This window comes from Hippoglossus hippoglossus, chromosome 10 (assembly GCF_009819705.1).
Source record: "Hippoglossus hippoglossus isolate fHipHip1 chromosome 10, fHipHip1.pri, whole genome shotgun sequence".
NCBI lineage: Eukaryota > Metazoa > Chordata > Actinopteri > Pleuronectiformes > Pleuronectidae > Hippoglossus > Hippoglossus hippoglossus.
The window spans coordinates 18,257,655-18,285,654 of NC_047160.1; the positions used below are offsets into that span (position 1 = coordinate 18,257,655).

The 28,000-nt window shown below is 41.9% G+C and overlaps 1 protein-coding gene across 19 annotated transcripts; it reads left to right on the plus strand.

The window, feature by feature from the left end:
- Nucleotides 1-4,750: 4,750 nt before the first annotated feature.
- Nucleotides 4,751-27,990, plus strand: map7d3 (MAP7 domain containing 3). 19 transcript variants are annotated; one of them, XM_034598657.1, is made up of 20 exons: nt 4,777-4,922; nt 11,779-11,880; nt 12,200-12,280; nt 12,627-12,790; nt 13,246-13,357; nt 14,041-14,124; nt 14,802-14,909; nt 15,588-15,689; nt 16,115-16,213; nt 17,995-18,120; nt 19,934-20,073; nt 22,212-22,342; nt 22,470-22,690; nt 24,644-24,773; nt 25,018-25,303; nt 25,754-25,804; nt 26,516-26,600; nt 26,775-26,940; nt 27,462-27,751; nt 27,836-27,990. In XM_034598657.1, exons 1-20 carry the CDS (start codon nt 4,877-4,879, stop codon nt 27,841-27,843), a joined length of 2,532 nt encoding a protein of 843 aa, XP_034454548.1. In that variant the 5' UTR covers nt 4,777-4,876; the 3' UTR covers nt 27,844-27,990. The 19 variants fall into 19 exon arrangements, with proteins under 19 accessions (XP_034454561.1, XP_034454552.1, XP_034454548.1 ...); XM_034598658.1 differs by having other exon boundaries at nt 19,958-20,073; XM_034598661.1 differs by lacking the exon at nt 17,995-18,120 and having other exon boundaries at nt 4,754-4,922.
- The last annotated feature ends 10 nt before the right edge of the window (nt 27,991-28,000 follow it).

A 28,000-nucleotide genomic window follows, 5' to 3' on the forward strand; every position in this document is an offset into this window, starting at 1 on the left:
CACTTGTTTTAAGAAATACAGATTTCTAGAAAATATTTTTTTTTTCTTACCAACAAGTGATTTTACAAAATTTTGAAGTCAGCATTTTATTTTCCCTGTGTACATGTGTACTTCCTCAGGTTCAGAGTGTGCAGGTGCAGTCTGAGCTCAGCTGTGATCAGACAAAGTTCCTAAACCCTAATGGCACATGTGTTGAGTGTCCTGTATGTGGAGCTGGAGAACAGCTCTCAGAGGTAACTTAACACATCACAGTGGTCGGCAACTTTTTCTTTTTCACTTTCTTTTCTTTTCTGCCTCTGCACTGTGCCTCCCTCTCAGGACTGTGGATTTGGAGACGATGGTGGAGGAGCCTGTGCGCCGTGTGAAGAAGGGAAGTTCAGCTCCGATACCTGCAGTCTGCTGAGCCGCCTGGAGAACACGGCCTGCTCCCCAAGCAGTGATGCCCTGTGTGGCCACTGCCTCCAGAGGTGAGGTACACCCCCACACTGCAATCATCCATCATCTGATACATGGCATTCATCTTTATGTAAAACTGGGGTTGTGCATGCAGGTATTATGAACTCAGGAGTGTGACTGGGGAAATGGAGCCGTCCTGTGTGCCGTGTCACAGCCATAACACAGTCCATAAAGAGTGTTTGCTTTCCACAGCTCAGAGCTCGAAAGCAGGTAAGATCCAGTGATAAACCAGTGACTGCACAACGGTGTAGACAACTATGTTAATAATGTTGTATGAAGAGTTTTATGGCGACATGTTGTAAATGAAGATTTACAAGTGTTATTCTCTGATAAGACAGTGACGTCACTTTTCAAATTACAAAGAACCTGAATAAGAGTGAGTGAGCCTGTGGATTTTCATTACTTCATTGTTCTCAGTTTGACTTGACAGATTTTTTTGTTCAATCCAGGAGAAAAGGAAGAAGACATTTCAGTGATCCTGATTGGTTCAGCAACAGCTTCCTCTGTTTTCCTCATTGCTCTGCTGCTTTGGGCTTTCCTCCTGACTGCCGAGAGATTCAGTGAGTTAGACGCATTCTGTTTGATGTTTCTTCTCCGTCTCTCCAATCTGACTTCTGTTTGCTAAATGTGCCTCATATGAACTTGTTGCTACATCCAGAGCAGATTCCAGAGTTTTGGCCTGGACCTGAGGGACTGTTGTCTGCAGCAGATCTTCAGTACGTAACTTTGAGGGAACAGCAAAAACACTCAGAGACGAGTTTCTTTCAAGGTTCTCTGCAAATAGCACTTACTGAATTATTACTCCTTCAACCAGACCATAACTAATTATTTACATAAATGGCATCTGTTCCCAGAGGCCTGACCTCACTGAACCATGGGAATGAGGCGCATCCAACTTCTATTGTGATTAATGTCACCACCAACATCAAGCCCTCCGGTCAAAAGACAGAGAACATCACACAGGAGGAGCAGAAAAGCAGCTGCTTCTCCACAGAAGAGGTGAAATACACAGGACATATATAACTTATTGTCAGGGTCATGGCAGGAATAGGAACAAAATCAGATTTACAGTGGATGCTCCTTTCTTTGTCATTATCCCATAAATAAGATACACGGTTGGCGTTAAAAACTCTTTATGCTTTATTCAAAATCCATATGAGATCCCAAAATTAATTATTTAATTTAACGCCAACTCTCAAATCCAGAAGGTTTAATTTTTTTATAATATTAGTCATAGAGAATTAAGCATCATTTCAAATTTGCATATCATAAAAGCTGTGCGTAGGAACGACTCAGTTTTACTTCATGTGAATTACTATGTGTAAATGAAATACATTCAAAGTGATACATTCTTGTTTCTTTTCTATGTCAACATCAGATGGAGCAAAAGCTGCATACAATATGGGAGAAGGCTCAAGGTGTGTATGTTTTCATTAAGACAAAGCAAACACAGCAGTTATTCGTTTGGACTATAAAAGGGCCGTTCAATTTAACCTCTGTGTGTCCAAGTAGGAGGCACCATCCTGTTGAATGGCCTCTATCAGCAGGGACCATTTCTTAAGTTCATGCATGATTCCTTGTACTTATCCTGACTCTGTCCAGGTGACAGTGTCGAGACGCTCGACTATGACTCAGTCCAGGACTTGTCCCTGCTCCTCGACTCTGCGGACGACAGGAAGGCGTTGAGGGGACTGGGGCGGTCTCTGGGTGTCCCGCCTCAGGTCGTCGCTCATCTCCGAGGCTTCCAGGACCTCTTTTAATACCTGCGCACCTCCACCTCCACACTGCTGCCCCAGCTGGCCCAGGCCGCTGCACTCTTGCCTAATCCTGAGGTCGTTGCTAGGATACACAGGGCTGTGGTGAACAAGTGACCACTTAGCCCCCGAGGATGCGTTACCATGACTCCAGCTGTATAGTATTTCTGACCCACTTTGCGTGATGACTCTGTTACCAGCCGGGTCGCCCGATGCTCCTGACGCGTCTCCCTGAGACACAATGATGTTCTTTGTACTGAAATAAATTGATTTTGGGTGAAGTGGGACTATTACTGTAAGTAGATATAAAAGGCATGAAAATAACATCAAAGAGACTTCCAACACTTTTTTGCCCACTTTGTTGGTTCCACCTGAATTAATCAATCATGTTAATAGAAGCCATGAGACTGACCAAACAGTACAGTAAGTCATTATTTGTGCTTTGCTTGTTAAATAACACAATATCCAGGTCATTGCAACTGAACCTTCCATGCAAGGTTCCTTCCTGTTTACTGTGTAAAATAGAGGAGAGGCCCTCTGGCTCAAGCATGTGAGCCCGACCAGGACAGAGGGAGCAGTGTTCAAAGCAAGAGAAAGAACATAGAGCCCTGAGAAAATGTGTTATTCTCTCACTGGGAGACGTTTGCCAGCTGAACATTTTTCTTGATCTCCAGCTCTGCAGATTCTTCGGCACGTTAAATCCGGTAAGGTTCGTTTCGTCGCTACTTTTCAAAGCAAACTCAAATGATAACGATTAACAAATTGTCAGTGAGGTTTGCTGTCTGATCTAAAATCTATTTCCCTCTTGTCTGAAAACTGACTTTGAGAACTATAATGAAAAATATGTCATAATGAAAGTACTTAGTTTGTTTAAGTAAACACTCTTGTACCATTAGAGTATCCTGTATGTTTTTAACTGTATCTACATTTGATTTGCTGCTGTTCTCATCATCTCTTGTGGACAACACTTTTTTTTTCAGTGTACATGCAATAACTAACTACAAACGCTAGGTGGCGCTGTTGATCAACATAGCAAATGTGTCCAATATTTTTCGAGCACTCCCCCTCCCCTGCGTAGATCGTGAAAGGAACAGATGAATCACTACTCTGTAGAATTTGGCACATTCGTACAACTTTTGACTGTAGAACTGTACCTGAGGAGAGTTTTGAGGTAATTCTGCTACTTGCTTGTATGTCAAATCAATTCAGTGTCCTTCAGTCGACTATAGTGGAGATTCATCAGCTACTCAGCAGTAGAGCAAGAGATTAAAAATAGCCCCGACCTTTACCAACTGCAGCATGTGATGAAGGCCTCCACATAAATTCAACAATATTTATAATCAAATTACAAATAAAGGATTTTTACTTTTGCTACTTTAAGTATATTTTTATTCCAATTCTTTTGTACTTTTACTTAAGGGAAGTTGTGGATTCTAAATGTAAGAAAGTAATTCTACGGTGTGACTACTCAATTGACAGTCTTATGTGAGTAAGAGATTTTAGGGCCTCCTCCAATACTGCTTTAATTTATGGTTGAAAGTTACACTTGTGAAGCTGCCGCCTCTGCTGTAAAATAAAATGTGAGTTCATATACCACAGGCCGTGTTTTAGTTTACTTTAGGCCCCAAACCTCATAAAAAAGACCTCTTTGAAGTAAATGGTGACCTATTCTTCAAACGTGTTGCAACATTCAAATTCTACTCGAAACGGCTTATTTACACCATGTTTTTAGCCTAAATGTCTTCTGATATCGTCCTGCCATGTGCCTTGTTCATGTTCACGCGCATACACTGCACATAAGCTCTCACCCAAGGGTTTGTGTTAGCGACGCTAGTTTCGGTAGCATCGCTACAGTTACTGCTGAATATCGCCATGTCGTCACGAGCCCCTTGGGCGAGAGCAAAGAGGCGAGAGTTTGTGAAGTGTGTGAGCAGATATCAGCAGACATTTAGGCTTAAGACATCAGTTTAATTTGAATGTGGGGGCTTATGGACACTTGGATAATACCATAGGAGCAGTATGGAGGCTTTTAGTGGTTTTTTTCTGTTGTTCTTTTACATTTGAAGAATAGATCTCCAGTTACATCAATTGTTTTGGATTTGGCTGCAACGCTGTTCACCCCTGAAACTCACAAAGTGTTTTGTGGACTCGAACACTTCACCCACCCCTCCATCGGCATAGTGGTGAGTAGATAATGAGTGAATTTTCAGGGTGAACTATCCCTTTAAGTGGTAAACTGATATAACATTGAAATATTAGTTAGCTAAACTTTATTTTCACACAAATTGGTTCAAATCAGTATAAAAGTGAAATAAAATGAATTGATCCCAAAATCCAGCACAAATAAATATATAGAGTAGAATCATCACAATTTGTTCCAGTGCATCCAAAAACAAGATGAGGACCTCGAGGACCTTATAATCTTAGAATGTGACACTGAAAAACCTCAGTGTTTAAATCATGAGGCTTCGAACCTCTGGCACATTTGCATCTGACCACGGCAACATTTATGGGACGCGTTGCGAAAACGGCTCAGAGTGAGACCTCGCGGCTTTCCCCACTGGTCTTTGCTGTCCACGTCCCCGCGGTGTCCGAGTTCTACCGGCTGCGATGCGTCTCGCGCCCCCGCGCTAGAGAACACACAGCGGAGGAGAAACTTCGGAGAAATGGCGGAGGGCGCTTCGACTCTCAAAGGCTTGCGATCCCAGATGGGTAAGATGCGTCCTGACAGCCGCGGTGCTGTTGTGCTTTGAACTCGGATGTGTCTCACGCGGCGGTTACCACTTTGTAATGTTTGCTAGCAGCAGCAGCAGCAGCAGCCGCCGCTAACCGGGCTGCTAGCGCTGTTAGCTTCCCCGGGGTAGTGACGTTAGCTCGCTGTCCGCTCACAATGGACGCCGACAAAACTGCTACTTATTCCCACATTAAACCTTATCAATTGAAATAGCCGAACCACGTTAGCTGATATGGACGCGTGGGTTGTAAAAGCCGCACACACGCAGTGAAAGTAAGGAAGCTACGCGGAGTTAGCTAAAGTTGCGACGGTTGACACATCGCGACCAAAACTCGGCTAACTTGCGTTTAGCTCCACTTCAGGGATGCTCCACTCCACTTTAAACGTGTTGTATTTACGCATTAACGTGTGTGTGTGTGTGTGTGGACACGGACACACTCAAAAATTGCTTTGTAAACGAGGCTAACTTGCGTTCGGAGTCAACGCCAGTAGCTTAGATAACCGTCGCTCATCACTCGCGGGGGGATTATTGTCACTAGTGATCTGCTGTCCCCGTCGGGAAGAGTTCAGGAAGCGCTCCTCGCCCCGTGTCTCTTGTTGTATCGCAGCTGACAGCCATCTGTGTCGACTCCCGGCAGCTCGTGTTGTCCCAACATCAGCTGCCTCATCATGGGAGAAGATGCTATTCTCAGTTTTTTTTTTTGTTGAATAGCCTAAGTCAAAGTGCTTCTTTTTCTCTCTCTCCTGGATCCACCGGCCGCCACTTCTGCATATTTATTTATTGACATATGGCATCACCCCCTCCACTCTCCAGGGAGGGCAACTATAACAATGTCTGACCTGAATTTTCAGATAAAGCTGGATTGTCAGACAGAGAGTGTATTAGTGGAATTTGTCTGCACGCTTGTGTTTCTCGATGCAGTGACAACAGGGTTTGGGGCTGCACCAGCAGTGTTGCATACAAACAAAAGCTGTAAAGCTAAAAGCCACATTGCATTATGGACATTATGTGATTTAGGCCAACTGCAAACTCTCCATCAGTGATTCTCCTCCACGCCCCGGTCGGCCTCCTCTAGACCTTATGCATGGATGTTTCCTGGGTCTACATCCACGGGCATGAATGCACAGTTTGTTATGGCTCAGACAGATTTTCAGTGTTTTAGGATAAGAGGGAGTTCTCCGCATACCCAGTGTGGGTGTAGGCTTGTTTTACCTCTGCCAGCGACTGGACCACTTCTGGTGCTGCTCTCGTTCCTATTTCCCTTCACTTGTACATTTAGTGTTTTGAATCTAAAATTTCCATCCATCCAACTGTGTTGTTTTGTGAAAATATCTAGCAAATTGAAAGTGATGTGAAATGTTGGAGTACTGGCTTTGCAAAGGAGCGAAACGATCTCCTGAGAAAGAGTTTGCTCAGAGGACTGACAATAATAAAATAATGTCAGGAATCTAGCTAATGTGCATGGTCAACTCCACAAGAATGTGAGCAAGGAGAAAATGTACCCTGCTATTATGAAGGGAGATCACACTACTGCGAGTCACACCGCAAGGTTATCCTGATCTTGGCTCAGCAGTTGCCATTGCAGAATTGAAAGCATGAGAAATATTTCAGAACTGTTAAGATTTAACCAGAGGAAATGGACCAGCTGTAAGTTTAGCATGTGTATTGTCTTGGATCGGTTCACATTGCTTTCGCTTTGCTCTTCCAATTCCCAACCCAGTTTTATTTCAGCTCTATACAATGGCTGATAGGATGTGTTACAGTAGAAATGTGTGCACACACACACACACACACACACAATATTTGAAAAGCAAAACATGCTCATTTGTATAAGCTATAACTGAGGTCGGCGTGTCATCAGTTGAACCAGTGTGAAATTGTCCAGCATTTCTCTCGTTAGTGCTGGTCCATTGTTAATAACAATGCAAAGCATATTATCTATTAGGCACAATGTCACGGTTAATTTAATGTGGTATTTTAGCTACAGGCAGATCAGATTTATGAAAAGATTATTGATGTGACAGATGTTTGGTCTGGCACTTTAAGTTGTAACTTGTTCTGGTTCAGAGAGGTGTGTAAACCAAATAACTACATGTGTACTACACTAATAGAAGTCCAACTACAATCTAAGACCGTCATTATCATTTAAACAGCTCATAATATATTTTCTCAACCAAAGCTAAGCTATAAAAAAGCACTGCTATTAAAACACTATAAAACTTGTGTAAACTTGTTTCTTCCCGCAACACATTAGAGAGTCAAGTATAGTTTTTATTGATGGTGTTTTTTGGGGAAATGATTAAATCCTTTTAATGCCCATCTATACAAAAGAATATAGTCCATCTGGGAGAGGAGACTCCCTACGAAACCGGGGTGTGTCATCATTATCCTGCTAGTACTGCAAATAGCCAAGGCTTACCTTTGCATGAACAGGTCTCCACTAATCCCATAGAAGGTCTAGTGTGTTTGTGTGTGCATGAGTGCGCATGTTTGTGAGCGTGCATCAGCTCAGCTGTGTTATCTGATGATCTGAGCTACTGAGCCAGCAACGGGTAGCTCTCTGCCATGGAAAGCCAAGATTGTTAATGTTTCCTTTGCAGCCGGGCACAATATATGTCAGCCGCACTAATCTGGATAAAATAAAGCAAAGAAATATAACAAATCAGTGGCACAAGTTGTATTTGACAGTGAATTGTCTTGTTATAGTTGGTGTGAAGAGTCCCTGCTTAGCGTTGCTACTCACTGCCAAATGGTCGTCCACCCATGCATTAAGCTGTGCAGACACTTCCTGAGCAACAAGCTACTTAATTATGCTGCAGGGCACAATGAAGGCTGCAGTTGGAAGAAGGGACAGAAAAAAAGACCCGTTCATCCAACTCATACTTTTCTGTTACACCACGTGTATGAAAAAGAGGGAGGCACAGAGACTCCCAGAATATAAAGATCGTTATTGTTATTTGGAGAACTAGCAGGGAGCTAGCATTCGATGAGCGTTAGCGTTCGACGAGAAGTGGTATGATGTAATGCAGGCTGGTCTGTTTCCTGTTTGGGGTTTTTGTCTGGGCTGCAAAGCGGGGTCATCACGACACCCCTTGGTGGTCTTCTCTGCTGCTGTAATAACCCAGCAGTCCTCAATATGTATATGTGCTGCATCCAGAGTGTGTTTCCAGTATTTATTTGAATATCTACGACCTTAAAATGTTGAATAAAGCTGTAATCATAAACACAAGAGTCATACAAATATATTTTCTCTCTCTATATATATATATTTGTCACAATATGACCAAAGTAATAATTTTTTAATGACTGCATGAGGATTGACAGGATATGGCATGACGCATCCACTGCTCACTGGGTCTTTAGCTCTACACTACCACACACACTTACCTGAGCAACAGATTATCTGGCAGACAATGGCATTAATGAGTCTGGTGTAAAATTAGCAACAAGATTAATTAGTAGTGGTTTTGTCCCTCTAACCCGTTGAAGCTGAGTCTGTGTTGTTGCAGCGGTGAAGATATATGTAAATGTGTGCAGATCTCCATAGTGATGAGAGAGAGCTCCTCTGATTGGCTCTTTGCATTTCTGTGAGCACACCTGGCTCTCTTGAGATCTGGACCTCGTCCCCCGTCTCATTAATGCACTTTAGTGGACACATACTTATGTTTGTGTCAGTGGAAAGTTATATTATTCCGAGATGGCATGTCTGACTTGGTGTTGGTTTGCATTTAGTTTGATTCTTTCTCATCACTACTGAGCATGAAGTTCATTCAGGAGATACATCCTCTGCTTGTGGCACACAGAAATTCAGCAAAGTCATAACAGCATCAGTCTTTGTAACAGAAGGGCTTATTGTCATGTATATCACAGCTCTTATAATCAATCAAATTTTATTTGTATAGCCCATATTCACAAATCACAGTTTGTCTCATAGGGCTTTAACATGGTGTGACATCCTCTGCCCTTAACCCTCAACAAGAGTAAGGAAAAACTACTTAAAAACCCTTTTAACAGGGAAAAAAGAACGTAGAAACCTCAGAGAGAGCCACATGTGAGGGATCCCTCTCCCAGGATGGACAGAAGTGCAATGGATGTCAAGTGTAAAGGAGAACATCAAGATAAAGGTTTTAGCAGCATTGATTAGGGTAAACATTTTGAAGTATAACTGAAGGTCAGTGAATTGGTGGATTAATGTCATTCTGTTATAAAAAAGAAAGAATATGCATTATTTTAGCTTACTAATGGTACCTACTCAACCTTTTTGATTTCCTGTCTGCATTTACTTGCTTATCATGTCACGGCAACGGAAGATTGTCATAATATTCTGAGATGAAATATGATATATGAGACATGGCAACAGTTACCCTTATTTTCATTTTCAACTCTTTTAGCCTTTTTTATGAAGGTGGAGATAAATGAGGAACATTTCTGTCTATTCTGGTGAGATAAATGTGTCCTGTTCTTGGATGCGACTCATTTATGTCCAATACACATTTTGCCGTTTCTTATGAATACAGATCAGCTTCTGCAACAGTGCCTTGTCTGTTTTTTGTAGTTATTCCTACACATAAAAGATGGTGTCGGTTAGTAGCATTTTCTCCAGTGTCCTAAATCGATGTGCTGACATACTGTCTGTTACACATACAGTGAAATGCACTGTTTAAATGCACAACTGTATACAGAACAAACTTTTAACAAAAGTTTACTTGTATGCTTTGACTTAAGTGTTTTTTTTTGTAGGATTTTTACCACATGTACTTCATAGCACAAAGCTGGTGATTGATAGTTAATGCAATTAAATAAGTTACTCTATTGTATCAAAAAGCTTTTATAAGTGCTGTTAGATCACAGTCACCCTTAACTTCATTTAGCTTAGCATTAGCTAACATTTGGCCTACTCATGAGGTTGATGCAGGGAATTAGCTGCAGACTTTGACCTTTAGTAATCTCCTTTGACTGGAGAGCACTGATGCTGCCACAGGGTACAGCTATCTAGTGCATTGGTTACTGCTAAACCTGTTAGCTCTCTCTTATCTGTGTGTCACCTGGTTATAACTCTAGTGGTGGTTTATACTAGTTTATTACAGCTTCGTCAGATCAGTCTCAAAACATTCACCCAGATATAGGGCAATAGGAAGATATGAATCAAATCATACTCTTTTACAGTACCTGTGGCTCAGATGGTAGAGCAGGTCATTTGCTGATCAGAAGGTTGACGTGTCTTTGGGGAAAACACCGGCTGGGGCAGTTTGTGAATGGGATGTATGATACAGAAGAGCTGTATGAATGTGTGTGACTCAACACAACAAACACAGAGGATAATAGAACATGGCAATTATGAACAGAGGAAGGACTCCGTCCAGCCTAGACCTATTAAGATGCTAGTATGTAAAAAAGAGGGGATACTTCTGTCGCATGGACGTAGGTAGAGCATGAAAAGTCTGACGTGAATAGCCTTACTTTGAAGATTATGATACAGATCAGCCTCAAGACTCAAACATCACTAACCTCTGCGGTAGCTGCTGTAGCAACCTACATCTGCAAAGACATGGCCCTGACTGACACAGTAATGTGTGCATAAGATATTACTGAAATTTTACTACATCAATCATCAGGAAATAAGATTTTGATGATATCACACTTCCTTATTCCTCTGTTTTGAGTCTTATTTCTTTTCGTCTTCACTCATAAATCTTCCTAATCTAAGAAAGCATATTCGACAGTCAGCTGTGTGAACAAAGCTTACCTGTCAGTTTGTAAGTGTCAGTTTGTCAGTGTCACTTCATTGAAGCTGAGCCCCTTGTCGTCTCTGCTTTTCCAGACAGAAGTGTCGTAGAGAGTAGAGCTAGTCAGTGCCTGTGATTGGCACAGTTTAAATATTTTCAATACGCTAAAACAACTCGGTTATAAGTGTTGATAAATCCAATAAGCACTTTCATGGCACCATTTCAGTTTACTGTGGTTGCTTGAGCTACACAGTTCAAAGTGTTCATCAATAATGTGAATAACACATAACCAACCTTGGTTTAGCTTCTTTGTCAGCAGTTCTGTAACGCTGAATTCAGACGAAAAGAGACGGGAGAAAAAAGCTGATACTAGGGCTCATAAAGCTTGATCATGTCCTAACTGTTTCCTTCCTTCCTGCCTCCGTGTCTCTGAAACATGATTTTCCTGGGAACTGTTTTGGCTGAAGAAAGTGCTGTTGACCCTGCGGTGGTCTTGGTGGGAGAGTTGATGTATTTGAGCATGTTTGTAACTCCTGCCTTGATTTCAATTTGTGTACACTCACATGTACACACGTGTCATTCATTTGCATCAGGACAGGAAACCTTGTGCTGATAATCTGGTTTATCAAGATGAAGCAGTGGTGTGGAAATTTGCTCGAAATTGATTTTATATCATTATTATTTTATGGAGCACGTGTTTAAAAATGTTGTGCATCCTCAGGCATATTAGCGCTATACCAAGATGCTCACAAGGGTTTGATTCCAGACATTTCTCACTGCAGCCCATCCCTCCCAGCTTGCCACAGAAGGCTGTGTATAGCTGGCTACAGGGTTGACTATGAGAGGGGGGGGTTATGTCTCAAGGCTGAATAGTTGGATTGTGCTGTAGCTTCAGATCTGCTGAATCTCTCCAGAACTAGAATTCCTATGAAGAACAAACAAAGCACAGAGAAAAAACCTCTGAATTTAACACGATTAGTTTGGATCCTGTAAATCCAGTCCGGTTCCTTGATATTATGTGATATTCCAGCTTTGTCAGAATGGCTGTATGTGACTCCAGTTCTCTTTGTGTAAACCATGGGTGTCTGTGTGTTCTCTTACATGCAGCTGCAGCTGCACAGGCCCAAGCAGAGGAGCGGCGCAGCCAGACAGGAAATAGTCCAGGACCTACAACTAACACATCAGCTAAACCTCAGGGGTGTAGACCAGGTAAACGACACCACACCTTGACACAGAAACGGATTGGTTCTCACAAACACAGCCCTGTCACCGCTCTATTGTCATCCATAATCTGAACCATTAGATGCAACACAATCCCTTCCACCACCCTCTCAGTGTGGCTTACTGCAGGTCAACCTTAGTCATCATCTTATTACTGTAACAGTTGATAAAGCTCATTAATGACAGTCACATGCATACATCTGCTAAAGCCTTCGTAACTCTATGCTGCATTGTAATCCACTCCTGTGTTCATCATATATGCATTACCCTTTAATCACATGCTGTATACACATGTATGTGTTTGCAGTCCTCGACGGTGCTTCTCTTAGAATAGACGACCGACTGCGAGTGGCAAAAGAGAGGCGAGAGGAGGCAGAGAGACAACAGGGTAAGATTGCTGTGTGAGATTAGTTTCGCCAAAGCTAGCCCTAACCTATTTAACTCGATGTGATGACTTCCTAGTTAGATTCATAGAGATACCTAAAGGTGAGTGTTTTAAAACAGGAAATGATAACAATTTATTACAAAGAAAACCTGCATTAGCAGCATCTTCACTAAACTAATTGATAGTTAATATGGTGGATATCAACCTCGGCCAAATATACAGTAGGAATTGTAGGGATTATTACAAACAAAGGGATTATTATTTTGAGGCTGTTCACCCAAAAAACAACATACTAATACATGACTTGTTTTTCTCTGTCCGTGCATGCACATGCTGTGTGTGTGGTCAGCTTTGCGAGAGTCTCAGATTATGGAGCGGGAGCGTAAAGCCAAGCTGCAAGTGGAGCGTCAGATGGAGGAGCGTCAGAAAAAGGTTGAGGAACAGCGAAAGAAGGAGGAGCAGAAACGACAGGCTGTGGAGGAGAAGAGGAAGCAGAAACAGGAAGAGGAAAAGGTAGCTGGGTGCAGGCTGAATCTGGGGAGCCTTAGATCTTATTGTTGCTCAAGTAATTTGACTCCTGTGACTAAAATAAATACATTTCTATAGGAACTCTTGTTTATGTTGCAATGTTTCCCTTTATAGATAAAAAAAAAAGGGAGGTAGAGATTAAATTAAAAGGATATAGTATATTGTTAAGAGCTTACAGCACAGTTTTTATATTGGGTCTTGTCGTCTTCAGTGTTCAAGGTAGAATCTATTGTCCTTCACTTCATACGCAATGTTCAGTATGCAGTACAGAACTACACCCCATTCCCTCTGTGCTGATGTGTGCACAGTAATACCACATAACAACAAAAATTGAAAAGGAGTACAAACAGTAAAGTGCAAAGTAGACTAAAATACCATGAATGTTGTTTTATTCTAAATGACTTGCATATTCCTCATCCTCTGCCCCTGCTCTGCTGCAGGAGCACTACGAGGCAGTGATGCGGCGGACATTGGAGCGTAGTCAGCGTGTGGAGCAGAGGCAGAAAAGATGGTCTTGGGGAGGACTGTCCACAGACTCCGATGGACGAACAGGTAGAACTCCTTAAAATCCTTCATCTTAGAAGTTCATATTTCTTTTCTGCTAAATTCGATTTTTCATAATCCACTTACAGCGGCGCATTAAAGAGGCAATTGGGATGTTCTAAGAGTTCCTCACAAAAATGGTCAAGTTGACAATGTGACTGTGTTTCACCACAATTGGGGTAAAATCCAGGCACAATGTGCATGAAGGAAATCTAGGTTGTAGATTCTTCAGTCAGACAAGGTTCGTAGAGAAAGACACAATACTCCCCTATCTTTTTGATTTTCAAAAAGATACAGTACTACTTTTTTTCACCAAAAATACAGAAGCGCAAGAGTAAGATTGACTGTAATGACAGCTGGAAGGTAATCTGACCCACTTATTGCATAAATACATTAATGAGATATTAATTGATTGGTCTCTACACTTGCTCTACCTGCAGAAAGTACAGCATTTGTAACTTCAAACTACACAGGTTGAGTTGAGATAGCATTTTTGTTTGTTACCAGCTGATGTCTCCAAATTAATTTGGTGCAAACATTTTAAATACTCAGCCCGGTGTATTTTTGCTTTAGTCGCAAGGTGTCAAATGAAGGCTGATGGCTGACAGCCAGGTTACACCCTAGTCGATGATGAAGGATTTGCCGCCTCTTGCATTTTATCGCTCCTCCCTGAGAGCTCTTTTTTCCCACAGGAGATTCTGATGCCAGCGCCTCATCTCCAGTAACTATAGTTATCTCCCCTGCCTCGCCAGACAAGCCACCGAGGAGTCGACAAGGTTTTGTTTGTTGATTAATTGTTAATTTGCTCACCTATGTTGCAAAACACAGCTTGGACTGGCACCGGTACTGCAAATAGCATGGTTACCCACAGTTCCTCCTGCCAACACCCCTCCACCACCTGCGGTCTAACTGGCTTTCACTAACCATTCTTGTATGTGTGGCCTGTGTTGTAAATGTGCCTCAGTCTTGTTGAATAGCTGGAATTGTAGCTTTAGGTTTTTCACTCATTCACACTTTCCAGCTCTTCTAGGTCACGAAGGTGAATTCGCATGGGAGTCCACTTATGTGTGCCAAACAAAAAAACGGGTGTTTAAACATTAGCATCTACAGCTTACTAACCACAATGCCTGTCTCTGAAACCATGACCCCGTATGGTTTGTTACAAATGTACATTTTCATGTTAAACATGATATTTACTGGCAAATGTATGCTATATATCATGTTTTACAAAATGTGAATTACAAAATGTGCACTGCATTGTTAACACATTAGATCAATGGATGAATTTTATGGTATTTTGGGGGGTTTATTAATGAAGGTAGATATCACTATTTGTGTATTAGGATCTGGCAGAATTTTATGCTCCCTCATGCGCACCCACATACCCTCTCCTATCAGCCAGCCTCTAGTGTAAACCCCGCCTCCCTTGTCTGTCTTTCCTCCTCCCTCTTAGTGGACAAGCGCTCCACATCCACCCAGAACTTGAAACAGTCGTCCGAGGCTGGCATCAGCAAACGCCTATCCTCTTCCTCTGCCACCCTCATCAAATCTCCCGACAAAAGTAAGTCCCCCCCCTTCCTCATTTGCTCCCTATCCCTCCTACCCTTCTTCCTACTCTCCCTGCACCCTGCATTCCAACGCTTGTCTCAACCAACAAAGTATATTCCAGACTGTTATCAGCCAGTTAAATGTTTTTCAGTGATTTATCTCATGTCCCGAAATCTATCAAGTGATAAAACTGTTTATAATCTAGAACAAACCTCTCTTTTTCTGTCAGCTCTTTAGCGTGAACTCTGACCTCTTCATGTCCAGGGTTTTGCACACAGGGGCACAGACAGACTCTGGTAAAAATGCTGTAGCTCTCTGTGTTCTGGACAAGTTAGCATCACCTCCTACTTCTGCTACATCCATTCACTATGCTCCTCTGCAAATGGCATTGAAGGAACCTTTTTAGAGGACTTTAACAATATTCCTTGGTTTATTTTATTTCGCAAAAAGCCTATTTGATTTCTGCAGGGGAAAAAGACACATTCAATTGATTCCTATCTCTTCACAGCTTCCAAGGGCTGCCAGTGCCATCTTTCCATCGCTTAATTCTCTCTACTGCCATATTCATTCAAAAGATTATTCTACCACTCTTTCTTTTCCATACATTCTCTCAAGTCTGAGAGACTTCTGTACCATTCACAAGAGACTGTTGTGAAAATTTACCATTGGGTGTTTCATCATTGTCCCTCAGGTGTTAAGCAGAGGAGTTCGTCTTGTAACCGGTTGCCTAGCAATGTGAATGCTTCTCAGGCCAGTAAGGAAGATGGCAAAAAGCTTCAGGTGGAAAAGACAGGTGCAAAAGATCCGCCCTCCATCCCACACTGTGCTCTAACAGCTGAGACGGCGAATAGTACCGTTATCCAAAACACTGCAGCTTATAAAGAAATATTTCAATTATAGATTCACCTCTGTCACAGCTATGATAACCACATAGCAAGCTGACTTTGTATAGGCCAATGGTTTAAACACTCACAACCACAGTTCCCCTACTGTACTAATAGTAGGGAGCATCAGGTAATTTGATCTAATGAGTTACAACTCTTGTCTGTGTGTTTAGCCATCATCTTTGAAACTGGGGCATCAGCTGCTGTCAGCCCGAGCCTGGTGACTAACATTGAGCCAAATGAAGTGCACATGATGTGTAAACTGTCTATGGAGAATCTTTGTCGACTCGCCTCTAGTGCCTGCTTGGCTATAATTCCACTTTCATGTCCGTAGGCCATTCCATGAAGAAGAGAAGTTCCTCCCTCACTCGAGTAAGTGTGGGCAGAGCACAGACCCCTACCAAGCCTGATAAGGGGACAACGGATGATCAAGGTGGCTAGCATGAACAATCGGCAGTCATTTTCTTTATGGCCCTATCTGCATCACTAAGGCCTCCTTTTTTGAATAACAAGCATGTGGCTCTGATATTAATAGCTTGCTCAAGGATCTACTGTTGGTTTTTTAAAGCCCCTAACAATACTGTCTGCATTGGAGAGGCTTTCGGGATAACATCCTCATTTGGCTCAATTTAATGTCATGGTGCTGAAAGAGTCTTTTGACTGGCTTACTCTTCTTGCTATGTATTCCCTCTTTCCCTCACCAAAGGGTCTCCCTCACTTATTACAGAAATACCTCCTGGGAAGCTGCTAAGCTTCTGTTAACTGTCATTTCTCGTGATTTACTGGAAAAGCTGTGTTTCTTAACCTTTCTGCTGTCATACTCCACCAGATCCTGCACCGTGCCATGCTCCTTACTTTGTTTTAACCTTTTCATTGTTTTCTTTTCAACCGTCGACCCAGCAATAGGATTGTGTGTCTGGACTAACACTAACAGCGTTTTGTTTAGTTGTCACAAAGTGTTGATTGTTTTCTCCCTCCCAGATAACGTCATGGCTGGATTTAAGTCTCTGGGCTTGTGCTTCAGTTTGGTGTGTGGTGTGTGTCTGTGCCATCCCACCATAGCACCCCAAGGGCCCAGAAATGATCACAGCAGCTCACTGCAGTCTGTGTTGCCATTAACCACCAATGCTTTTGTTTGTCCCATAGCCACGTCAGCCTCTTCGTGCTGAGGACTTAAAAAAATGTACTTGTCCTGTTCAGATGTATGTTCTGTGATTAACCTGAGAAATAATACAACACAGCAACAACTATCATTCATACAGACTTCATAACTATAACCTTATCACAGACTAATAACCCACATGCTTCACACTTTGGTGCAGAGCAGCAGGCTCCAGGGGCTAGTACTCAGCAGATGACAAAAAACAAGTCTGTCGACAACAGATGTCCTTTCTATAAGGGGCTCCTAAAGGAGGTGACTCTGCAATCTCCATTTGAGGAGGTTGTTTTTTAGGGACTTGTCAAATCAAATCAACCCGTCAACACTTTAAAGAAGTAACAACCTAAATGGGGAAATGTTCATGCTTTAATTTCATGAATGCAAGAGCTCTTTGTTTCTGCTGTGAAATAACTGTGGACCATAGTGCTTTTCCAACATGCTGACTTGCTCAGTACTCACTGCTTCTTATTTTAATTTGTTGATATAAACTCGGCACATTCTATATCTCAGCCATGGAAAAGTTTCAACAGCCGAAGCTTAAGAACTATTGTCTGATCCCAGTCCCCTCACCCTGTCACTTTTAAACTTTGGTTTAACTTTTCATTTTCCTACCCAATAGTAATCCTCTGCTGTCTTTGAAGTTCACTAATTTTTTTTCCCCCATCAGCACACCTTCCTCTGCCTCAAGGGACCATTGATTTGACCTCATTTTCTACTTTGACTGTTTTTTTAACTGATCTTCAGTTACCAGACAATCAGTTCTTTAGTCTGTCTCAGTACTCTTCCATGGTGTCCTTTTCTTACTGTCTTTCACAGACAAACCTCATTTATTAACAGTACAAAAGACAGTTGATAAGGAGCCAATGTAAGATTATTCAGACACACAGTAACCTTTGGTTCTATCTGTTGATTCTCTCCTGTTGGTTAAATCACATGGTGACCTTTCCAAACTTCATTGACCCCCTTCTTTGTGTTGCCTTGTCATCCCACTCTCTCCCTCTTTGCCTTTTTGTTCTCCTCTACTTTTTCGGGTGATTTTTTTTCGGCCGGTTTAGCTCGCAAGTCACCGGCTAGCACTGTGGACGGAGGGGTCCTTAGTCGCCTGCTCACCCCCACCCAGGCCTCACTAGCTAGGAGCAAGAGCGCCGCCGCCCTGTCCGCTGAAGGAACAGATGCTCCAGGTAACCTCCACACAGGAGACCCTGACAGAGAGGAAGGATGGCTAGACAGAGATCCTGGTCCTCTTTGCTTACCCTTATTTACTTTTAGTAAAAAGTGAACCCAGTCACTCCTAGTACCACTTCACTAGATTAAAACTCATCCCAGTGCCCTGCTGCAGATCCTCGTGCTTTTGGAACAGTCCTCTCAGAGAAAACGGTGGCGGAATCACAGACTTTAATGCAGCACCCTGTGTTTAAAAGCTGCTATTGTAACAATCAGCTGTTTATGTTACGTATGAACAATAATTACTTGCAGCAAAGTACACTCATGTGAGCATGTATAGTTACTCAGTAAATATTAAGACGCACACATGGATCCAGCTCACTTGCACCCTCCGATCGGACACAATTGGCTGTTGTGTGCTGAGCTGGGCCGAGCAGGGCAGACTTGGCAGGGAGGGTTTCTCTGCATCTGAGGAGCGTCAGGGAGGCATGCTGGGAGCTTTGCTCTAAGCTGCTTACCTGTTGGTTCTTGTTACATCAGAATGAGACCGTTGTGCTATTACATGTGTTCTCATCGTAAAAACCAGGGTGTCTGAGATTCCAAAACATGGCACTAAAATAGTAATTACTTGTATTTGATAGATTATATGGGCTTGAAGTCACTCTTATCAAAATCAGTACATCCTTAATCTCCTGCTAGACATTGTAAAATATGGTCTAAAGCCATCTAAGTAGGGTTTTATGTCTCACTGAAGAACTTAAATGCCTTTAGTTTTATATGAACTATTTCTGTGTTATACACTCAGTAATAATCTGCAGAACATAGGTTTTTGTTAAAGATCCATCGTTTTAGACCCAGCATAGATGACCATTAATGAATATGTTTGAGAACACTGTTTTAAGGATATAAAGAAGCACAGTGTAAAGTACTGACTCACTTAAAAGCTGCCACTGCATTCCAAGCATTGGTTTTAGGTTGCGATGTTTATTGACTGGCCATTACAAAGCCATTAGCAGCTATAGATCTTTTGCTAAGTATAGTCCCAGTAGAAACATGACACATCCGCATTAGGAGCAGCAGTGGGAGCAGGATACATTTCATAGTCGACATAGCTGCGCAGTTTGCAGTTTGAATGGATTTGAAGAACACATTTGTGATCAGGCTTTGGCAGAGAGAGTTCTCCAGGTCTGGGGATTATCATGGCTAATCCCTCAATCTGACACAACAAGCTCAAAACCAGAGGACAACATTATTACCTTTAACAGAAGGACACATAGACGGCAAATGACTCTTGATTTAGTTACTGTTACTGTTACTGAACACAGCACGTGACACGATCAACATTCACTGTGTGTTTTATTGTACTAATATATCTGTGAAATGTGTGTTTAGTCCCAGTGTTGGTTGTACTGTGTTGGTGGTAGGTTTTGTATAGCGTGTGCTGTGGTGTGGTCCTTGGTGTTCAGATTTGTTCATGTTGTGTCCGTAAGCTGTGGAGTGTCTGGGACTTTTGTGAATTTGTTGCATTCTGTTCCTCGTGTGGCCTTTTAATCTCCAGCCTAATCAAAACATGAGCAATCATGCTGTTGCCTGCTTAAAGTGCTAACAACTCGCTTTTTTTGTGCTCTTGTCCCCCTACAAAATGACTCCTCTGCCTTTCTTTCAACCATCATTTCTGCTCCCTTCCTCTCTCCCACTTTCCTTCTCTCTTTTCTTCCACTCTCTTTATTTTCCTCTTCCTTTTGCTGCTTTGCCGCCCAACTCGGCCGCTTATCACGCCTCCCATTGGTTGTTCTCCTCTGGCCCTGCGATCACTGTGTCCTTTACCAGAGTGTCACCTGTGTCCTCGCTCAGCCTCTGCCACTCCCCTGCACCCACCGCGCGGACCCGTGCGCAGCCGTAGCATTGACCGACAGAAGAGCGGCATGACCACCTCTGTTTCAGCCGATGGAGCCCTCGACCCTTCACTGGTGAGAACACCTCCTGACGTCACTAACAGAGAACACCGTTCCAATCAGACATTTATGACTAGCTGAAGTTAAAGATTTCCCTCCAGATTTTTCCCAGAGGATTGTTTTTTTCTGCAGAATTGGAAGGAAAACTTGCCAGCAATGTTTTCGTAATGTTGCATTTAATTTGTCCAGTCACTCATATATTTGCATATTTCACCTGAGCTGGCCTTGATGTCCTGCTATCAGTGTTTTACATAAAAGCAAAACCCTGTTGGCGCGTGAGATCTATTTGTTAGACTCTTAACTTTAAAATTGAATATCTTAGTTTGATCATTTTATTAATTAATGCACAATACAACTGTGGGGCCAGAACGATAAGGTTGTTTGAATTATATTACAGCCCTGTCAGTCAGTTAGTTTGCATTTACTGATGTAGTATCCTGAATAAAGGGCTTTTAGTTAGTGGATGTGAAGGGACCATGATAACTTGATGTGATCTATTTTGACAGAAAATAAAAGGTTTCATGAGAATATTATACTTTACAGCACAAAATAATTACTGGAAAATATCACCACATTATGAAAATTCATAATACATAACCAGCACTATCAGTAATTCCAAGTCATTGAATTTGACTTGGAAAATATGGAGAGACACATAGTAGTTGACACATTACTTAAATATTGGTAGTTCTAAAGAAGAGTTGTACCTTTTCCAAAAGCTGAATAGAAACCAGGATGCGGTTGAAGTAATGACAAATGCATAGAGGTCACACTGATCAGAGAAATGAGGCTGACACCAAAGACACTGATTTATGTGCATATCCTGCTACATTTGCCTGTCAAAGTATTTCAGCCGGATGCTAACGATAGGGAAATGTCATTCCCCAGCTGCTCTTTGGCCTTCCTGGTCACTCATTTGAACTTGCCTATACACTGGCTATTTTTTGTCCTCTGTACTGTTCCTTATAAACGATAATTCTAATGGTCTTATATGGTGCCCTGTAGTGCCCAGCTTTCTCTCATAACCTGCCCGCCCTCCTCCTGCTCTGTGGCTGTGAAGGGCCTCATTGTCGTAGTGTGAAACAAAGGGATTCACAGTAGTCAGATTATGGACAGATCATCTCATGCAAAGCAGACCCCACCCCTGACCCTGGGGCCTAATGTCAAAAGCCTTTGACTCTCCTCATCGGCTCATTGTGTCTTCTCTCCTCCACATGAGATTGGTGTGGCGATAATTTGAATTCAGAGCCTCATGCTCACCATCCAGATATAGGTTCAAATGTGCTTTCAAGTCAACTTAGTTGGGCTACACCCATATTAACATGTTGATGTCCTGAACACAGAGACTTTTGAAAACACTGCTGGCCATTTTGTTTAGTCATTGGACGCGCAGAAAGAGAGATTTGGAAAAGATTAGTGCATACAGGTTTGTGTAGGACAGTGCTGTACACTTGTGTGTCAATCTGAGTGTCACATGGTTGACCTTGCTGTGCCCTGTTGTCATCTTGTTTGCAGTGCCTAGTTTAGCACATAGGGATTAAAAATAGATGTATTAAAACCCAACCTGTGGGACTACTTTAAGGCAGCAATGTGTCACCATTTGATTTGTGAGTTAAACGAAAAGAGGAAGAAGTAACGATGAGTTTAATGCTGAGTTTATATTTTAGTCATAGTTACTTTGTTTATAACAGGCATCTCTGTTTTTGCCTATTTATCGCAGGATTTAGAGTTTTGTTCTAAATAATAAATATAAGGCTAATTCAGTTACATACATAAAAGTTCACCATGAGACATTTTATCAGATGAATGATAAAAGGGACAAATTAGACAAACCTAGAGTATTTCTGCTGCATTAGGAGAAGTTATATAATTTTTATTTTTACTATTCTCTTTTTTTGCATGTTTCTTTAGTAGTTCCTGATACTTTCATCATCAAAATACTTATACTTACAGTCTAAGATGGAAACATTCAGTGTTTGGTTTAAGTGTTTCATGTCTACATTAATGCCATAAGCTGTCACAAGGGGTCACAAGTATCCCTTGCTGCAGTGAACTGATCCCTTTTCAATGTCAATACAACTTAGTCAAGCACCTACTTAGGAAATTGCCATAAATTTCTGTTCCTCTTCTTTCCCTTTTCTGTGGAACTACAGAAGGACAAGCAGTTAACATCGCCAGCAGGGCAGCGTCCCGCCTCCCCATCCACCACCCTGGGACGCAACCGCTCACCATCCCCAGCCCCCAGTCCAGCTCCAAAGAGGACCCCCTCCCCAGCAGCATCCAAGTGAGACTACAATACATCTTAAGTCATTCATTCATAAATAAGTATTTTTGCAGGATTAGATGCGGCCTCTCATTTTAATTTAATTAGAAAACAAAACAACACAACTCACCCTTTTTTTTTTTTACAGGCCAAGTTCCAAGACACGCCCATCCTCACCTGGTGCAATGAAACAACGTCCCCCATCTCCCCAGCCCACATCAACCAAACCCCCACCCATCCAGAAACCAGCTCTTACTCCAACAGGACCCCCTACTTTACGAAAGAGAGACTCCAAGTCCAAGGATTTGTGTCCTGTCCAGGCTCTGTCTCCGCAGTCCTCTGACAACAGCAAGACCAAAGACAAAGATGGTGAGTTCTTCTCAGTTTGAACAAAGCGCCACACAATATGAATGTGTTGTTGTGCTGCATAAATATATAGACAGTGCTTTATATTTGTATAAAACATATAAGATACAAAGGCCCGTATAAAGGCAGACTTAACAACCACAGACCTCTGATGACTGTTTATTAGTCAGCACCAGTATTTGTCAAGTGTGATCCTCCTGTTATTGTGACAACCAGGATGTTTGCACTGGTGGATCCAGACATGCTATTAATATCAAGGTGCACAGTGACCCAGCTGGACAAGCTAAAATCTTTTTCATCTTATCACCATCTTAGTCTCATAAAGATTCAAGTAAACTCTTTGTTTTCTGACATTTACACTGCACAATTACCTATTATTAACTGGGTGTCCCTAAATCTAAATAGTATTGCTGCACAAGAGCTTCTTTCTTGTCATCGTTTATATAACCTGACGTGATGACATAAAACAGCAAGAGATCTTGTATCTACAAGAAATTGCAGATCGAGGTTTGATGCCTGAATACATTGTCAAATCTATTCTAAACAAAAAAGATTATGTTTAGTTAACTGTTTAAGCTGCAAAACTGAATATTATTCTAGTTTAATTTTAAATGTTATTATCTGCGTTTCATGTGTTTGCCAACTCTGCATGGGAACCAGATAATGCAGCGTTTCTTCCTTGTTCCCTTTTGAACTCCTGCTCTTTGTTTCTCTCTCTATCACTATCTCTCTCTTTCTCCCCACACACACACACACACACACACACACACACACGCACCCTCTCTGACTGTCTATTACCAGCGATGTATTCAGCTGCACCTTCACTGTGAGCAGATAACAAATTACAGCCTCTGATATCTTGGTTTAATACTCCCCCGTCTGTTTGGTTAGAGAGCATTATCATCTGTTTTAACAGAATTGTTTTTAATAGTTTGTTTATCTGTGTGTGTGTTTGTGTGCCGCAGACTGACGTGGCAAAGGCTCAGTTTGCATAAAATCTCAGTGGAGCAGGAGACCTATTAAGTCCCAGCTGGAGTCACATCCTGTTACAGATCTGTGGTTGTTGTTGTTGCTGCTGCTGCCACCCCATGGACAGAATCATGCTCTGCAAGATCAAATGACTTAGTAATGTTTTAATACATGTCACCGGGCAGGGACTGTTACCCAGAATGCAGAGCAGTCTAAAAATGAAGAAGACACCAATGATCAGCGAATTTCCAACCCTGACTTAATAAGTTCCTAGTAATATCTATATTATACTTCAAATATGCACATTACTCTTTTCATTTGTTACACATTCATTTTAATGAGTGATGTGGATTAAGTCCTCTATCATGGTATATGTAATTTAATAATATATCAATACATATCAGGATAAGTAGGTTTTCTCAAAAATCAATTAAATACTTTATTAAACATCTCATTAATTGTTTGAGTTGTTTAACAATTAATTTAACATTAATTGTTTACACTGTGATTAAGTTTTAATCACAGTGTTGCAAAATTCATATAAAAGTCCAACTGTGCTCTCAACCATCTCTTTTTTACTGATTTAGCATTATCTCAAATAACATAATATTTTTTATTAAATAGTTATAAATGATATGGCTAGGATACTTGAGCATAGGCAAATTAATCATCAATTCAATAATAATCATTTTACTGCCTAACCCAAATAAGTATTGCTACAAAGGTTATTGGAACCCGAGTTTCCTCAAATGACATAGAGATTATCATGTGACAGTTACACAACTCAGAATTAGGCCACTTTTTTTTCCTGCTCTTTTTCTTTTTCTGCAGCCAATCTGGCTTTCTGTCCTCTCTGTCATTATTTATCCTCCAGTCACATCGTCCCGTTGCTTTGAGCTCAGGTCTGCACAACCAATAAGAAATATGTGATAGAGTGGACATAAAACGCTAAATGAATCTCACATTTTTGTCTTTACACCTTTACAGACTCGAAGGGCTCGACAGGAACCAACTCGGCCGCTGAGGCAGCCAAGATCCTGGCTGAGAATCGCAGACTGATGCGAGAGCAAAAAGAGAAAGAGGAGCTGCTCAGGATACAGAAGGAGGAAGAAGACAAGTGAGGATCTTGAAATTAAGATTGCTTACCTACTTTGACAATGTTCTCTAGAGAACTGTAGATGTTAAGTGAAACCATTTGAAATACGGTTGTATTTTTTAGGTATTAAAGGTACAATCATTATGATTTTTTATCTCCTGAGATGCTGAAAAGCACCTTCTTGATGTCCCCTCTCTGACATTACCTGAACATATTTGTGAGTTTGTTGCCAAGCATTTGCTGCTTGTTCTCATCCCTGTCCCAGGCTGAAAAAGGAAGAGGAAGAGCGTTTAGCGGAGGAGGCCCGACTGAAACGTGTGGAGGAGGAGAAGAAGCTTGCAGAGGAGAGAAAAGTCATAGAAGAGGAGGAGGCTCTGATGGCTGAGGAGGAGCGGGTGAGACTGGCAGAGGAGGAGGCAGTGAAACAGGCCGAGCTACAGAAAGAACGAGAGGAGGCTGAGGCCAAGGCTCTGGTGGAGGCGGAGAAAGTACGTCAGGAGAGAGACCGCGTCATGCAGCAGAACCAGCAAGAGCGAATGGAGAGAAAGAAGGTAAGCTGCTTTCAGACATGCACTGGACTCGACCGTATTTTATCCAGAGAATATGTGTGAAGACACGAAAATGAAAAATACTAAAGGAAAACAAATATCTCCCGGTGAAAAAGCGGTGACACACACGTAGAAAACACAGCCAAAGATGTCAAGAGAGTTTGTGGTGATGAGAGCAGACGACAGTGTCGGCGTGATGTAAACATGATCACGTGATCTCGGCAGCGGAGTTAATTTGTCACTTCCTGCCTCTGTCTTCTGTACTGCTCCACATCTCGCCTGAATAATGCGGAGGATTTGTTACTGTTGTGAACGCGTCTGTGTAGAGAACCTCCTGCTGTGTTGTAAATGTGTGAAAGGCAGACTTGTGTAAAAAAAACTAATGCATCATAAAACTACAGTATTATTTAGCAGATAACATTTATAAAAATGTATTCTTTCTTTCCATTTCAGAGGATTGAGGAGATAATGAAGAGAACTAGAAAAGGGGACCCTAATGACAAGGTGAGATCACATTCACTCAGTTCATATATTCATATGATTTGCCCATAATTTGGCCATTTACAGTTTCATGGTTTTAATTTGGGGGTTTACTAAAATAGGTTCACATGTCATTTTGTTTATCGTATGAATTATTTGTCTCATACTCCTGCAGTGCTTCTTTTCACCCTCTGTCTGAAACACTCTATTTTAGCTCTTGGCCGCCTCTCAAAGAGCTGTTTTCTCTGATTAGTCAGGCGACCCACTCCTTTGTGATTGGTCAACCGCTTAGACTTGCATGTATTCAAAATGTCATGCCCCTCTTTCACAGACTGTCTGGTCATCTGTAAACACTGCTGTAGCCACGGTAACAATTGCATTGAATCTGCCAGACCAATACGAGCACGAGTTAGATATTGAAAGTCAATATGAACCAGTCAATAGACCCGGACCAGCTTAAGACTGGATTACAATGTTTTACCGTGGTAGGCTTTGTTTGCAGCTTTCTTATATTTCATATGTAGCATTTTAACTCTATTATCTATATTCATCATGGTGAAAACTGTATGAAGGCTGGCATGTTACCTTGTGATGTGAAAGCTTTAGAGAAAAAAAAAGACGTTTATATGCACAAAGAAACTCTGTGATCCACTAAAGGAAAGAAAAAAAAACAGAAAAGCATATTGTGGGAATTTTAAGTGTCTGAAAATCCTCTACCCTTTCTTGCCCGTGTAGAGAGATGATGATAAATGCTCACAGGACAATGAGGACAATGAGGACAATGATGACGACGATGTGGACTCAAACTATGAAACAAATGGTTAGTGTTTCCATCCTTAAGCTTTCACCTTGATTGCAGATGCAAGATATCAGACTATCTTTTCTCATCTTTGTGTTTTATATAAACTCCTTGTGTGTGTGACTTTGAATAATGTCCTATCTAACTTATGACTCGTCTCATCCAAATCAATTTCCTCCATTGACGCCCGAGCAGATATGGATGACATCGCCATGGAGGCCGACAAATATGATGAGTGCGGTCTGTCCTGTGAGCCAGTGAATATAAGAGAGGAGGCCCTGGGCAGGGTGAACGGAAAACCAGAGACTGACGATAAGGAGAACAACAATGGCATAAGCACAGATGAGACCCAGGCAATAAGGTATAACTGCACAAAGGAGTACGAGTATGTAACTGTAATTGTAGAGTACATCCCAGCTGTTGGTTTGTATGTAAAAGTTCACACACCAGCAGCTTCACATTAACTCTCCAGTAAAGAACCACATTTGTTTTGATCATTTATTGAAATACCACAGCACTAACTCTTGTAGGAAATGACAAGTGCTATTCCCTAGTCAGGATTTAGACTTCAAACTGATGTATTGACAAAATATATTTTTTTTTATAAACACTTAACAGTGTTACTCAAGTCAAATTTAACAAATACAATCTCAGCCACCCAGTCAGTGTTAGTCCAGCCTCCCCATGCTTAATTCCCACATCAGCTGACATTAATCTCATGATTTACCTCAGTGTCTTCATCATCTATCACGTGAAAACATCCGATTTCCTCACAGTCAGACAGCTGAGAGGGTTCAGGGTCTGATTTGACTATTTAGTGGAAAACCATAGAAATTACTTTTGACAAAGTTGAACATATGTCCTTTGCCCCGTCCTCCCCAGTCCAGTCCCTAAAGGCCGCCACGTGGAGGGCTCAGAGTTCCTGAACGAGCAGGACTCTGCTAAAGTGGGCTTGATCCCAGGTCGGAACGGTAAATCCAACCAGTGGAGCTTTGAGGAACTGATTGACCTCAACGTCCACTCCAAGACCCCCCTCATCGCGGCGGAGGACTGTAACCAAGTCTTGATCAACTGTGACGGGAGCTCAGATGGGACCAGGGTAGCCTTCGAGGACAAGGGAACCCCCGTCAACCCCCTGCATTCCTCTAATCAACCTATAGAAACCCTTTCAGGTGAGGGCTCACTCCCTTACTCATTTATTGGGAATGTGTAACTTAAAGATTAACCATCTTGTGTTTTCCCCTGTGTCTCTGCAGAGATGTGATGCTGCTTCCATCCCTGCGAAGCCTCTCACTGTTGCACTCCTGAAGTTCCTATCAAGCTGAGCTCATAAAAAAAAAAAAAAGCAAGTCCTCTACCGGTTTCAAACAGCTTCCTCCTCTTTGTCCTCCTCCTCTTCCAGACGGAGGAACACAAGGTGA

What these genes read in the sequence shown, in the direction of transcription:
- map7d3 (XM_034598657.1), top strand. Translation starts at nt 4,877, where the DNA reads ATGGCGGAGGGCGCTTCGACTCTCAAAGGCTTGCGATCCCAGATGG. An exon ending in ACCTCAGGGGTGTAGACCAG is followed by an intron (nt 11,881 to 12,199) that starts GTAAACGACACC and finishes ATGTGTTTGCAG; the next exon opens with TCCTCGACGGTGCTTCTCTT. An exon ending in GGAGGCAGAGAGACAACAGG is followed by an intron (nt 12,281 to 12,626) that starts GTAAGATTGCTG and finishes GTGTGTGGTCAG; the next exon opens with CTTTGCGAGAGTCTCAGATT.